The 13,520-nt window shown below is 41.1% G+C and overlaps 1 protein-coding gene and 1 long non-coding RNA gene across 2 annotated transcripts; one reads left to right on the forward strand and one right to left on the reverse strand.

The window, feature by feature from the left end:
- Positions 1 to 2,871: 2,871 nt before the first annotated feature.
- On the forward strand, positions 2,872 to 7,088 carry TOMM6 (translocase of outer mitochondrial membrane 6). The gene is made up of 3 exons (XM_033152700.1): positions 2,872 to 3,074; positions 4,023 to 4,127; positions 6,730 to 7,088. The coding sequence occupies exons 1-2, from the start codon at positions 2,953 to 2,955 to the stop codon at positions 4,117 to 4,119; spliced, it is 219 nt and encodes a 72-aa protein (XP_033008591.1). The 5' UTR covers positions 2,872 to 2,952; the 3' UTR covers positions 4,120 to 4,127; positions 6,730 to 7,088.
- Positions 7,089 to 8,121: 1,033 nt separating this feature from the next.
- Positions 8,122 to 12,801, reverse strand: LOC117048633. Its single transcript, XR_004426862.1, has 2 exons — positions 11,823 to 12,801; positions 8,122 to 11,589 (listed from the first exon to the last, which is right to left on the reverse strand). It is a non-coding gene; the product is annotated as an uncharacterized LOC117048633 (long non-coding RNA).
- Positions 12,802 to 13,520: the final 719 nt, after the last annotated feature.

Consider the following 13,520-nt stretch of genomic DNA (forward strand, 5'->3'; position numbering starts at 1 on the left):
ACAACAACAACAACAACAACAACAGAAATGTTGAGAATTTAAACTTCAATTGAGAAAACAATTATGCCTCATATATGAGAATGCTTATTTCCTAGAGACAGATATTGTTTTGGAGTTGTATTAAACTACTGTAACTCAAACGGAGACAACCATGGCAGAAACCAAATGAGTGAACATGGATAAGCAGGCAATCCCCTGCACTGAAATTCTGTTATAAGGTAGACACAGGATTGGTATAGTTTTTGAGTCTCCCTAAGCTTCCATTTGTCTACTAAACTCCACTTTAGTGTAAGGGTCCAACGAGTCCTTGTTTTAGGGATGGGTTGCACCCCACCCCCACCCCCACCCCCATATAATTATCCCAATCCCCCTGAGTGTATGGAAATGTAGGCAAGGCAAGGCCCATCATGGACGAGTGGAACAAAATGGTGTCCTTCAGAACCATGATGGATTCTCCTATTTGTCAAGGATGGTGGCCTATTCATTAGGGTGGGTCATAAAAAAAAAAATCGAAAATGTTTCCTCCCTTGATCTTCTCGGGCGTATGGTATAAACATAGTTAAATTTCAAATTTGGGACAAATTGGTTAATATTTAGACCCTGCTCCTACAAATTGAAATTTTGCCTCACCACGAGTGATAAAAACATAGGAATTTGACTCATTTAATTCTCAGTATGTTAAATTGTGAACTAATAAACATAAATTTTAGGTTTTATGTAGAGCAATAATAGTTGCATACTATTATTTTCTGCAATATTTATTTATTTATTTATGATAAAACATGTTGATAATTTTCATGAAAAACCAATGGTTTTGAAAAAATTATATGGAACAGTTGCTCTATGCCTGGAGTCACAAGCCATCACAGTCAACTTTAGCATTTCCAACATAGAGATCAACAGGGATGGAGCAGAAATAAAGGGTCACAGACAACAAGGAGAAGCTTGTGCTATGTGACATACTTTAAACAGCCTTTGCCAACCTGGGCCCTCCAGGTGCTTTGCACTGCTGCTCCCATCAGCCCCAGGCAGCACGAATGGTGCTCTGAGGGCAGCTGTAGTCGAAAACATCTGGATTGCCCTGGATTGTCAAAAGCTGGTTTAAATACCCCCTGTGGATTATTGTTCCTGATGGGAAGGGGGAGCCTGAGGCCCCTGTCCCTGCCCTCTGCTGCCTAGAACAACTGTGAAGGAGTGGGAGAAGTTTACAGGGTACACTTTGTTCCCTCCTTCCTTCAAGCAGTTGTGGCCATGAAACTTCTTAACAGAAACTTGTCCACTATTACAGTCATTTTCTGGCTTGGCCCCTGCTGTCGCTTTAAGCAGGGAGGATCAGGAAGATGTAATGCGGTACAGACAAACACAGATGCAAAGCTGAATGCCAACAGCAGCGCATGTATATGAGTTCATGTGTTTCCACAATGTGTGTGTGTATGCATACAGCTCTACAGGTACTTACTGTGAGATTGCTTTGAGATTTTTTTAAAAGGAATATAGGGCACGAATCAGTTACCATCCTTGATGAATAGGAGGGTCCATCATGGTGTTGAAGGACACCATTTTGTTCCACGCATCCATAATGGGCCTTTGCATGCCTACATTTCCATACACCCAGGGATATTGGGGTAATTATACAGGGGGTCGGGGTGCAACCCATTTCTAAAACAAGGACTCGTTGGGCCCTTACACTAAAATGGAGTTTAATAGACAAATGAAAGTTTAGGCAGACTCAAAACCCATACCAATCCTGTGTCTACCTTATAACAGAATTTCAGTGCAGGGGATTGCCTGTTTGTCCATGCTAATTTGGTTTCTGCCATGGTTGTCTTAGTTTGTCTAATAAAGGCGAACAACTTTATAATGCTCTCCTATGTAAAAAACTTTATAATGTAAAACTTTATAATGTAAAAAAATGACAGATATAATAAGTATTATATAAGATGTATGAACCGTTGTAAAAGCAGCGGAAGTATATGTAGAAAGTATTTGTGAAGGTTTTTTTTTTGATGACTTTATCTTGTCTTGATCTTCCTCTCTGAAGATCTCTTTCTTTCCTTTTCTGCTTCCCTTTTTTCTTCCCTCTTTTTCTCCTTTTCTTCTCTTTCTTTGTTTTTTCTTTCTTTTCTATTTCCTTCTTTTTTTTCCTTCTTTTAACCTTACATCCCTTTTCTTTTTTCTTTTTTCTAGCTAGCTAAGATATGAGGGATTTATTTCTTTATTTCTTATGTATATGTGAGAGTGCATTTGTATATGCATATGCTTGCATGTAAATATATTTTAATTGAACAATAAAGGACTTTTATATGAGAAAATATATATATATAATGCTCTCCTAGTGCTAGTGCAATAATAAAACTGCTAGCACGTTTGCAAAGCTAAGCAGAGCTTGGTATGGTTTCAAATTGGATTGGGTGCTGCAGTGTTGCGATTCCTGCATTACATGGGGTTGGACTAGATGACCCTAGGGGTCCCAACTCTACGATTCTATGATTCCCAAGAGATTTCGTTGGAACACGCTCCGCTTCATCAGAACGTGGAAGTGGACTGCAGTCCAAGGGACCTTATGAAGGGTGCCGTCACAAGCCACTTCTTGCTTTTGCTACTACGTCAGACTGACACAAAACTGCCCGTTAATTTGATAATTCAGTGAGTTTGTCTTTTCGGTTTCCGGAGTCTGGCGCTTCTCTCAGCAGTTCGGTTGCAACAGAGCCGCCTTTCCTACGCTGTTCCTCTCGAGACGTTTCCGGACTACAACTCCCATCATTCTTTGCTATGACGTCCTGCGTAGCCGGGGCTTAAGGGTGACGCACTTCTACCTACCACGTCCCTATGGCTAGAGTCGCAAGCCGTCGCGCAGGAAGTGATGTATTACTTCAGCGCCAGCAGAGGGCGATGTTCCTGGGCTGGAGAAGAGCCCTCGTGCGTCGCTGAGGAGGTTCCGAAGCAGCGACGATGGCGCCGGGTGGGCAAGCAGCGGGCGGCGGAAGCAGCTCCAGCGCGGTGACGCCCGAGGGGCTACGGGGCTGGATCCGGGGCGCCTACCGCTTCGCCACAGACCGCAGTGACTTTCGCAGGTGGGAGGAGTATTGATACGAAGGAGCTTCGGTCTCCTCCCAGGGCGGTGGGATGGGGAGGGAGGAGGGAGAGCCGCCCTGGTCTGTGCGGTGTCTCGCTTGTCCTGTTGGGAAGCACGGGGGGCCTCGAGTACTGTAAGGATGTACAGTACACTCCAAAGTTAATGCGCGGTTTGACGTTCGCGGTTTTAAAAGGGCCTCGTGAGGGGTCCTGTAGCTGGCCAGTTTGTTTTTTTTCAAAATAAAGTGGAATACACCCCCCCCCCAATTTAACATCACCCCCTTCCCACCCTCAAAAAACATAGCATTTCCAGTGTTGAAAAGGCTTCTCCTGATTAACAGGAACTAAAGAACAAACGAGCATTAAACAAAAAGCCAGAACATATTTTTAGGTTGTTCTGCCCATACTAAATCTACTCCCAGGATCCCTTGCCCTTCTGCTTATCCTCATTTTCCCGTTATTGCAGGAATTGCCTTTGCAATTTTTCTCAGACAGCACTTTTTATGTCCTCTGGCTCTGCGAGTTTTGAATCCATTCTGAGCATAGATTGAAGCAACCTATCTTGAGAAATATTAGCATGTAGTGCCCATAGGAAAACTGAACCCTGGGTTCTGCATTACACTAGCTAAATGCAGCCTCACCTCCAGAGGAACTTGTGTAGTGATGAAGCACTTCTACTGCACTTTGGTTAAGGCAGGCAGTTTTGAATAGACTGTTCTGTTAGTAACATGGCTGGCCCTTCATGCTGCTATATATAGTGCAGTTCTGTGGATGTCTTGTCAGATGTCAGTCCCACTGAGTTCAGTGGAATGATTGCAGTAAGAATGTAATATGCATTCATATCTGGTATTAGTGTATCTAGGCAAGAAATCCAGCAGAATTGTGCATAAATTGTGATATTAGCTGCCACTTTTCAGACTCTTAACCCTACTTTGTATTTGTTTCAGGAACCTCATAGTTAACCTGGGTCTCTTTGCAGTGGGAGTTTGGGTAGCTAGAAACTTAACAGACATCGATTTGATGGCACCACAGCCTCCTGCATAGCAGAAATGGTGAGTAGCCAGGATTGTGGAAATAGTGCTGATTGTATATATCCTCTTAATTTGTCTCATCGCAGTCAGATCAATAGTTAAGTGAAGGGTTGAATAAATAGGACCCTGCTTTTCTGTGCAAGTCTCATTTCCTAAACATGAATGCCATGGGCAGATCTTTGATAGCGCCCATTCCATTGAACTCGCCTGTTGTACTACAGATCTTTTTGACAGAAATAAAACTCAGGCTGAGGGTCACCCTTTCATTCTGGATGAATGGAAAATATTTTCCTAATCCAGGCATAGGCAGACTCGGGCCTCCAGATGTTTTGGGACTACAAATCCCATCATCCCTGACCACTGGTCCTGCTAGCTAGGGATCATGGGAGTTGTAGGCCATAAACATCTGGAGGGCCGAGTTTGCCTATGCCTGTCCTAATCTAAAGTTGGAGTGAGAACTTGCTACTGAAAGTTGAAAAACATCAGAAATGGAAGAGCTACAGGAAACTGTCATGAAAAACCTCTTTATGCAAAAATCATATTCCTGTTCTAGAACAGGGTTGATGAGCCTTTTTGGCTCTGGGGGCAAGATCTTTATCTGGCTACACCCTATGGACCAGGTTTGACAGGTGGACCGGGCAGTCCATGCCACATGATTGTCAGGTGGGTTGCCAATCCCACATCAAAAACACTTGCACTCCCTGTGATTCCATCTGAGCATAATTGGGGGGTGGCTGAGCGCTCTTTACAGTGGTTTCTCCTCATCTTTTAAGTCAGTCCCCACTCTCCTGTACTCAGACGGGATTGTGGGGACTGAGTGCGAGAGAGCAAGAGCTGAGCACTCTTGCAGCACCCTGGGGTGGTATTTAAAAAGGTGGCAGAAACTGCTGTAGAGTGCCTGATTGCTCTCTTGGGCCCAATGATCAGCAGAATCAGCTCCTCTCCTGATGTGGGAGGGTGTGATCTTGCTTTTTGTTGAGGTTGGGAATACCCAAGGGCTTCCCATAAGGAAGTTGTCTGACAGGCCCATACTCAACAGGATTGTTCTCCCTTTGCATTGGCTGATGTGTAGGGAGAACTCTCCTTCTTAGTACTGGGTCCCCACTTTGTGCATTGCTTCAAAGGCTCTGGACAACCAGCAGTTTGTCAGGACCTTTGAGAGCTTCACATCAAGGGTAGGGAATGTGGGTGGGGCTTGCACAAAATGTTGTTGTTGTTCAGTCGTTCAGTCGTGTCCGACTCTTCGTGACCCCATGGACCAGAGCACGCCAGGCACGCCTATCCTTCACTGCCTCCCGCAGTTTGGCCAAACTCATGTTAGTAGCTTCGAGAATACTGTCCAACCATCTCATCCTTTGTCGTCCCCTTCTCCTTGTGCCCTCCATCTTTCCCAACATCAGTGTCTTTTCTAGGGAGTCTTCTCTTCTCATGAGGTGGCCAAAGTACTGGAGCCTCAACTTCAGGATCTGTCCTTCTAGTGAGCACTCAGGGTCGATTTCCTTGAGAATGGATAGGTTTGATCTTCTTGCAGTCCATGGGACTCTCAAGAGTCTCCTCCAGCACCATAATTCAAAAGCATCAATTCTTCGGCGATCAGCCTTCTTGATGGTCCAGCTCTCACTTCCGTACATTACTACTGGGAAAACCATAGCTTTAACTATACGGACCTTTGTCAGCAAGGTGATGTCTTTGCTTTTTAAGATGCTGTCTAGGTTTGTCATTGCTTTTCTCCCAAGAAGCAGGCGTCTTCTAATTTCGTGACTGCTGTCACCATCTGCAGTGATCATGGAACCCAAGAAAGTGAAATCTCTCACAGCACAAAATGTACTGGTGGGCCAAACCCAAAGTGAAATCTCTCACTGCCTCAAGAAAGTGAAATCTCTCACAGCACAAAATGTACTGGTGGGCCAAACCCAACACACAGGGTGGAGGTCCTCCACCCCCACTCTAGAATGTAATATTACCCCCAGAAATGATCTAGAACAGGCATAGGCAAACTCTGGCCCTCCAGATGTTTGGGACTACAATTTCCATCATCCTTATCATTGCCATTTCCATAGAGTTAATATGACACAGGGTTCCCTGTGTAATTTGCCTTAAACAATTCAAAGCACAATATTTTTAGTTACCTTTATAGTCAGTCATTTTCAAACAAGGAGAATAATTTGAAAGAAATGTCTATCAGATAATTTTGTAGCCAAGCGCTAGATGTCTGAAACTGTTGAATATGTTTAGACTTCTGTTACATAAATTAGATTGGCAGTACAGTCTAATTTATGTAACAGAAGTCTAAACTTCTTCGGTTGCACCTTAGGTTGAGCTATGAAAACACTGTTTATAGTTCTCTAAGCTTTGTTTTATTTTTTGTTTCACCTGCCTGAGTGTGCTGAAATAAATGAACTTAAGTCCCTTGATTTGATAGGCCTGATTTGAGTATGCTTTAGACAGGTATCACTCTTCAAATTTGTTTTATGTTCCTTCTGCCACAAAGCTAGTTTGAAATGACTGCTGTGTTGCACAAGGTATTAATAGTTTATGGGGCCCTGTCCACTTATTGGAAAAGCTGTATGTTGTTCACTTGTGTAGTAGCCTATCATCTTAGACCTCCAACTTTTCCTTACAGACGTGAACGAAGTAGATCTGCATGAAGTCTGAGTTTCCCTCTTGCTTTAAGACCAAATGAATTGATTCATCACTGCGTTGATTTACATGGGATGTTATCTGCAATGCAGCTTCTATTGAAGCAATTGGGGGCATCAACATCGTGAGTGAAGGACTAGAGAAAACACCGAGGCAACAATTTACCTGTACATTTCTTTTTATCATGTTCACTTCACTTGCTTGGGAGCACTATTGAGTCCAATTAATGTCGTACCTTCTGTTCTATTTTTGCCAGAAAATATAAGTTCTTTTGCAGATGGAATCAACTTCTGTACCAAGAGTTTAACAGATTCTGAAGTGTGAAATAAAGACATGCCAGTGCATTGGACTTTTTCATTTTAATAGGAAATTTCAGCTTACAAAAACAAGGTAAAAAGAGTAAAGATTTACAAAAATCATAAAAACATGATTCATATTTCACACTTAAAGAAGTAACAAGCCCCAGTCCTGTGTTTTTAAGTAGGACATGTTAACTATTCAAAGGGAAAATACATTTTTAAAAGGCCTAGGTGACCATTCACTTATGAACAATTTTCAGCCAGCATAGAGAGTTGTGTGGTATTGTGAATTATGATGGTATATTGTATGTGGAAAAGGAACTGTTTGGTGTTGCATAGCATTTTGGTGTCTTGGACTGCTCTATAATGCCTCTGAGGTTAATGGGAAACTACTTGTTAATTATTATTTTTTAATCATACGGGTTGGAACGCTGTTGGTCTTGTAGAAGAATGTCATCATCATTACAATGTGTCTCTTTAAAGTTCCCTTTAACAATATTTGTGTTTCTTCATTAGAGCCACCCATTCCTCCTTCCCATATGGAGATAAAAGATAGTTGAATCCTAAGGAGTTAATGAAGACTTCAGTTGCCAAAGCATTGGCCCTGTGGGGGGTGGGTGTGTCTGCCCAAGTCCTATGACGCATATTCTTGAGTAGAAAGAACGTATTATTCAGCATATTTAGCAAAAATTCCAACTTAGTTTTGTACCTGCTTATAACACACCTCTTGAGCCTTTTTATTTATAAACTATTAAACCCAGTTCAGTGCAATATGTAAAAGATGAGTAGCTGTGTTTCAATAACATTTATGCTGTGAATGGGTAAAATCAGTTGCTCATAAATTGATCTGTTCTCCACCACTACCTACCTACCTATTATCCAACCAAACCCATTTGGAGCTGAGGCAGTCTTAACCATTGCCTGAGTGTGGCTAAGTGATCAACGCCAAACAAGCAGTAGTTACAAGTATAACTGCAGTCAGCATTGCCTTAAAGCTCCCCTGCAAATTACTAGTAGCCATAAATCTGCATTTAAGACAAAACTGTACAGACTTTCCCCCCTACTCTTTAAATTACTGCTAATATAATGTAATCAGAAGTGTATGGCTTTGGGGAGCTGTGGCAAATTTAAGTACCTTTGTAAAGAACCTTTGTGAAGTAGAGGTTATACTACTGTAAGGTGCTATTTCAGAGATCTGATTTTGTGCGTTTTAAAATTCTGAACTCTCATCTAAGAATTTTCAGGACACTTGTTTTAAAAACATTTTGTGGTGACAATTTTTAAAAGTAGTGGCAGAAATTTGCTCTTGTTTTCAGACTAGACTTACACACACATCTTCAGTGGAACTTGTTTCTGTGTACATGTGATTAGGTTTACATTTCGAGGTGCAACCAGTGCCCATTGTGCAGATTTGTATAAGTGAACTTAAGCATAGCAGAGTTTCTTTTAATTCAAGATTTAGTTATAGTAATCTACTTTTGCCTTTAAAACCTGAACCAAACAAAAACGCCTAAAATTATGCAATTCGGTAACATAAAATTTCTTTGCCAAATATGCTATAGTCAACCATGAGGCCTATACATGCTTCTGGTCAGGACCATCTCTGCTACTGGTAGTTAAATAAGAGGCTGACAGTACTGACTAATGGGGAATGGGACCAGGTGCCCTTATCAGTGGGTGGTGGAGACTGCTAGCTCTGTGCTGTGTGCCTGCACAGTGCTGATCTCCTGCTCACATGCCCTCTGCTGCTAAGGTTGTCAAGTCCCTTCCCCTCAGTGGACATGATACACCATACATCACACATCTATGATACCAGAAACTCTCAATGGGATCTAAAAGCCTTTTCACGTAAGTTTTGCAAGTTTGATTACAAAATGGTGCTTTCCTTAAATACTGAACAGCTAGCAAGCTCTGTGTTTAGTTCTAAGCATTAATTTTTTCCTAAGTCTTGTTTCATTGACTTTGTTTGGAGTATTAGTTATTTTGGATTGAATGAAGTCAAAAGAAAATAGAAGCTGCAAGACACACAAAGGTGCTTGGTTGCAACCCTAAATATGAGAATTGTACATTGAAAGCTGAGGCTTTCACACCTGTTTTGTGCAGTAGCAAACAGGACACCTAACTATATAGGCAGTGGGAGGATAGATAAAAGGATTGTGTGTGTGTGTGTGTGAGAGAGAGAGAGAGAGAGAGTGAGAGAGGGGAAGGTGAGGCTACTTCCACTCTATATCAGTGCACTTAAAACATGGCAACCCTAGCCTGATTTTAAATTCAGTTGATACTACTTGTATACGGCCAATTTTTCTATGAAAAGAAAGCATTATTTTTCTGCAATCCAATGTATCATTGCTATGTTTCTATATGTAGCAGTTCTCTTTTTCTGACATCCACCTAACATGAACTGAATTTGGAAGCCACGGTTAAGCTTACACCATCTACATAGTTCCAGTGCATTCTGCACTGTAAGTCTGTCAGACTTAAGCTGACTGAAGATGTGCTTGACAATGCAGCAGTGACCATATGCTTTTATCTTACTTGAGGTGCTGTATTTAAGGATAACGGATATTGCTAGTTAAACTAGATGCTAGGCATGATATCATGAAACAATGTTCACTAGATGTTGGATTCTATTAAGCACCTTTACATATAGATGTTTAGCTTCAAGCACCCATACATATCATATACTATCTGTATAAAGATAGGACTGTTTGTCCTCCCAGGATCTGGAAATGGAAAGAAGCAGTACCATGGTAGAAGAGAACGGATGTCTTTGCAAGGCACCAGTCAGCAATTTCATAGCCTTTTCCAAACTGCTTTGTCAACAGATTGCTCCAGGCATTCTTAACTTTTCACACCATAATTATGAAGTACTTGCTTCAAGAGGAATAATCCTAATTTGAAAAAACTTTTTACTGACAAAGATTTAACACAAAAACCAAAATTATGATCTACTTTTGAGCAAATCAATTGCATTATTAGAAATACAGTCTTTAGACACATACAGTAAATACATCAAGTTGCTGGTAGGAACCATTTTCCCCATTCACATACAGATATGAAATGTAAAAAAGCCAATACTACTAAAGTATTGTAAAGACACAAATTTGGGAGGGGGAGAAAATTAAACTTGTGTCCCATGCAAAATGTAATTAGATACAAGGCACCAATTTTTTTATCTTAAAAAAATTGTTCACAAAGCTTTATCGGTAGGCAAAACTAATCCCACAACTTTCACCCCATTCATACAAATTTTCAGTCAGCAATACTGTTTAAATGTGGCTGCAGTTTGTGTTGGGGATAATTTGTTGACATTCAAAACTCATTTTCTCCTATCACACATACCTGGCACACAAAGCATATTAGTAAAATGGATCTTTACAATCAGAAAGAGACAACATGAATGTTTTTAAAGTTCTCCTTGTGAGTCCATAGGACACATTTAACACCAATTTTATTTGTAAGGTTTAACTGATAGGCGTGTTAGGGTTTCCCTGAAGTGCACGCACACACCTAGGGCAATATCTAATGCTTGTCATACTTAGGAGGAGACCCACTGCTCCAAGGATGACTTGCCACTGGATATCACCTATAGTTCAAAAGCAAATAAAAATAAGCGTCTGCACAGTTCAATTTTGTGGTATAATAGTGAGTCGTTTGCTAGGATGCTCTTCAAATCAACTTGTTTGCTTTGTAAAGTTAGGGTTATTTCCCCAGTGCCTGTAGGAAACTTCTGATATAAAAGGATTTCATTAATATTTTCCCCTTTCTGCACAAATTTAAAGAACAAGTTAGTTGGTTGAAATTCCATATTTAAAATATTATGAAAGAATATGTGAATAAATAGGTCTCTGTCCTCCTCTGCCTTTATTTTAATAAAAACGGAAGGTGGTTCTCTGTTTTAAAACACTAGGGTTGCAGAGATGTAAGGGGGAACACATTGTTATACTTAATATGGATCTGCCACTGAAAATAGCAATCCCTTGTGGAGTATTCTCCCATACCCCTCAGTAACATTTAGGCACACCCATCCTCATGACATCATTGTATGTTTTTTCCCATTGCTGAGCTAAGGAAACTGTGTGCTGTCACACCATAGGTTGTGTGCCGAAATGTAGTGACGGGGAATATTTGACCTGAGGATGCCATTTTTGTCAAGGGCAATGTCTAAATCTGCCTTCAGTGAGAGGAAGTGGGCAGTTATTCAAGTGGTCCAAATTTGATGAAGACCATTAGTTCCTATTTCAAAGCCTTTTAGTTCTGATCACTGCCTGCTTGTACTTCCACAGACTTCTAAGACCGAGAAATATTACATCAAGCTAATAAAACCCTTAGCTATCCTAATAAAGACTCATTTTCAAAATCTTGATGTACTGAATTGCTCCATGCATCTTAATTTATTTATTTTTTTGTAGCTAGTTTTAGCTATAGACACACAACTAGTTTTGCTCTAGTGATAATGGGAACACTTGTTATACCCAACTTATTCCTGTGTGTATACATCTTATAGCCGGATCCTAAACATGTTTACTCAGAAATAAGTCTCACTGAGTTAAATGGAAACAAAATAAAAAATCCTTCCAGTAGCACCTTAGAGACCAACTAAGTTTGTTATTGGTATGAGCTTTCGTGTGCATGATATCCGAAGAAGTGTGCATGCACACGAAAGCTCATACCAAGAACAAACTTAGTTGGTCTCTAAGGTGCTACTGGAAGGATTTTTTATTATTATTATTTTTGTTTTGACTATGGTAGATCAACACAGCTACCTACCTGTAACTTGAGTTAAATGGGCTTGCTTCCTAACAAGCATGTTTAGGAGCATAAACCTTAAAGTAAATTGAATGATTTCCATGGGTTAACAAATGTGGGTGTGCTTTTGGTCATATCCTACAAGTACACACAGTGGCTCTTGGGAGAAGGGAAGCACTGTTCAGTGCTAAACGTTTTTCAGGGTTAACACATGCAACAAAGGAGCTGAATGCTAGGAAAATTAACACGGGAAGACAGGTTAACTGATTGGTTATTCTGCTAGGCTTCTTTGTAATGGTAAGATATGGAACTATTAAGAATGCCAATTGTTATCACATTTTCTGTCAACCAGGACACTTTAAAACAGTGTACAGCATAGCAGGAGCACTGCTAGCAGTGGACAGATATAAAAGAAACAGCATAAAAAATGCTATACGCTATCGCTTCCAAATAAAAGCTAATTATTACAGAAACCTCACAGTGTTGGAAACAGCAAGCACAATTCAAAAGCACAGTTCCTTCTTTCCCTATTAAGGTAACTTTCGATTGCACTCATTTCCACATCTCGTGCCACCCCATTAATCACATGAGAGGCAACTACTGTCCAAATCTGCTTAGGAAACACAAAGCATTCGTGGTACCCATACAACCCTCCCACCAACTCTATGAATCTAATTTAGGCGTCAGCTGTACCTACTTAAAAACTTTAAAATGTTTGAAATACCCAGTCAAAAGATGAGTATTAACAGTAGGCTTGCCAGCTCCTCCACCAATCTCTAGCTACACCTTTAACAGCAGCTTGATGCGGAGGCAATAGTAGGTGATAGTGTCTATCTTCATGCTGTGAAAAGCTCCACATGCTATTATCTGCACATCAAGTTGCTACTAGTGGTCAGTTGGCAGCCATACTACTGAGAAATCTGGTTTCATAGCTGCATTTAGTAGTGGGTGGTGCAGGTGGGGCTGCATTGCTCTCCTGGCTCCCAAATACTGCAATGCTGCCACTTGGAGGGGAAGGGGCAAGACAGTGGAGAGCTCAGCACTGCATAGGAGCCCTGTTGCCATGCCCTGTTGTTTTGCTGCCTCCTCGTGGTAAATGGCAGCAATGCAGTCATTGGAAGCCAGAACAGCAATACAGCCCCATCTGCTACTGGCTGTATCTACTGCAGTGCTGCATCATGATTTATAGGGATTCAGCTTTCTATATTTAAAAACACTGTTGTGTCTGCTCTCAGATGACAAGTACGAGCCGAGCTTCATTAACTGAATTTCTTACTAAGGATGCTTGCCGATAGAGCTTTCTGGCGTATCAGACATGCTGATCCAGTACACCTGAACTTTTTACTACCAGTCCAAACAGCAGACCAGTGTCTACTGGAATCAGTGTGTGCTGCACAGTCCCAAATCACGGCTGTGTGTTACAAACCCCTGCTGTTTTCTCCCTACTTCCAATGCAAGAAGGGGCAAACCCTTAGATTTTTGTCATTTTAGCAAATTTGCCATTTACTAATATCAGGAAGCTATCAATGGACTTGGAAAGATGGGTTCACAGTAGCCACAGAAAGCAATAAAGCACTTGATAAAAACTTGAACACACCAGACACATGTCCATCTTTTTGAGATCCATTTTCCCCAGAAATTTCTAATTTACATTGAAAGCTGAATCCTATACTGAGCAGAAGCTCCTGTGGCAAGAGACTATCTTCAGGAATTTTGAAAAGGCATG

Source organism: Lacerta agilis, chromosome 6 (genome assembly GCF_009819535.1).
Source record: "Lacerta agilis isolate rLacAgi1 chromosome 6, rLacAgi1.pri, whole genome shotgun sequence".
Classification (NCBI taxonomy): domain Eukaryota; kingdom Metazoa; phylum Chordata; class Lepidosauria; order Squamata; family Lacertidae; genus Lacerta; species Lacerta agilis.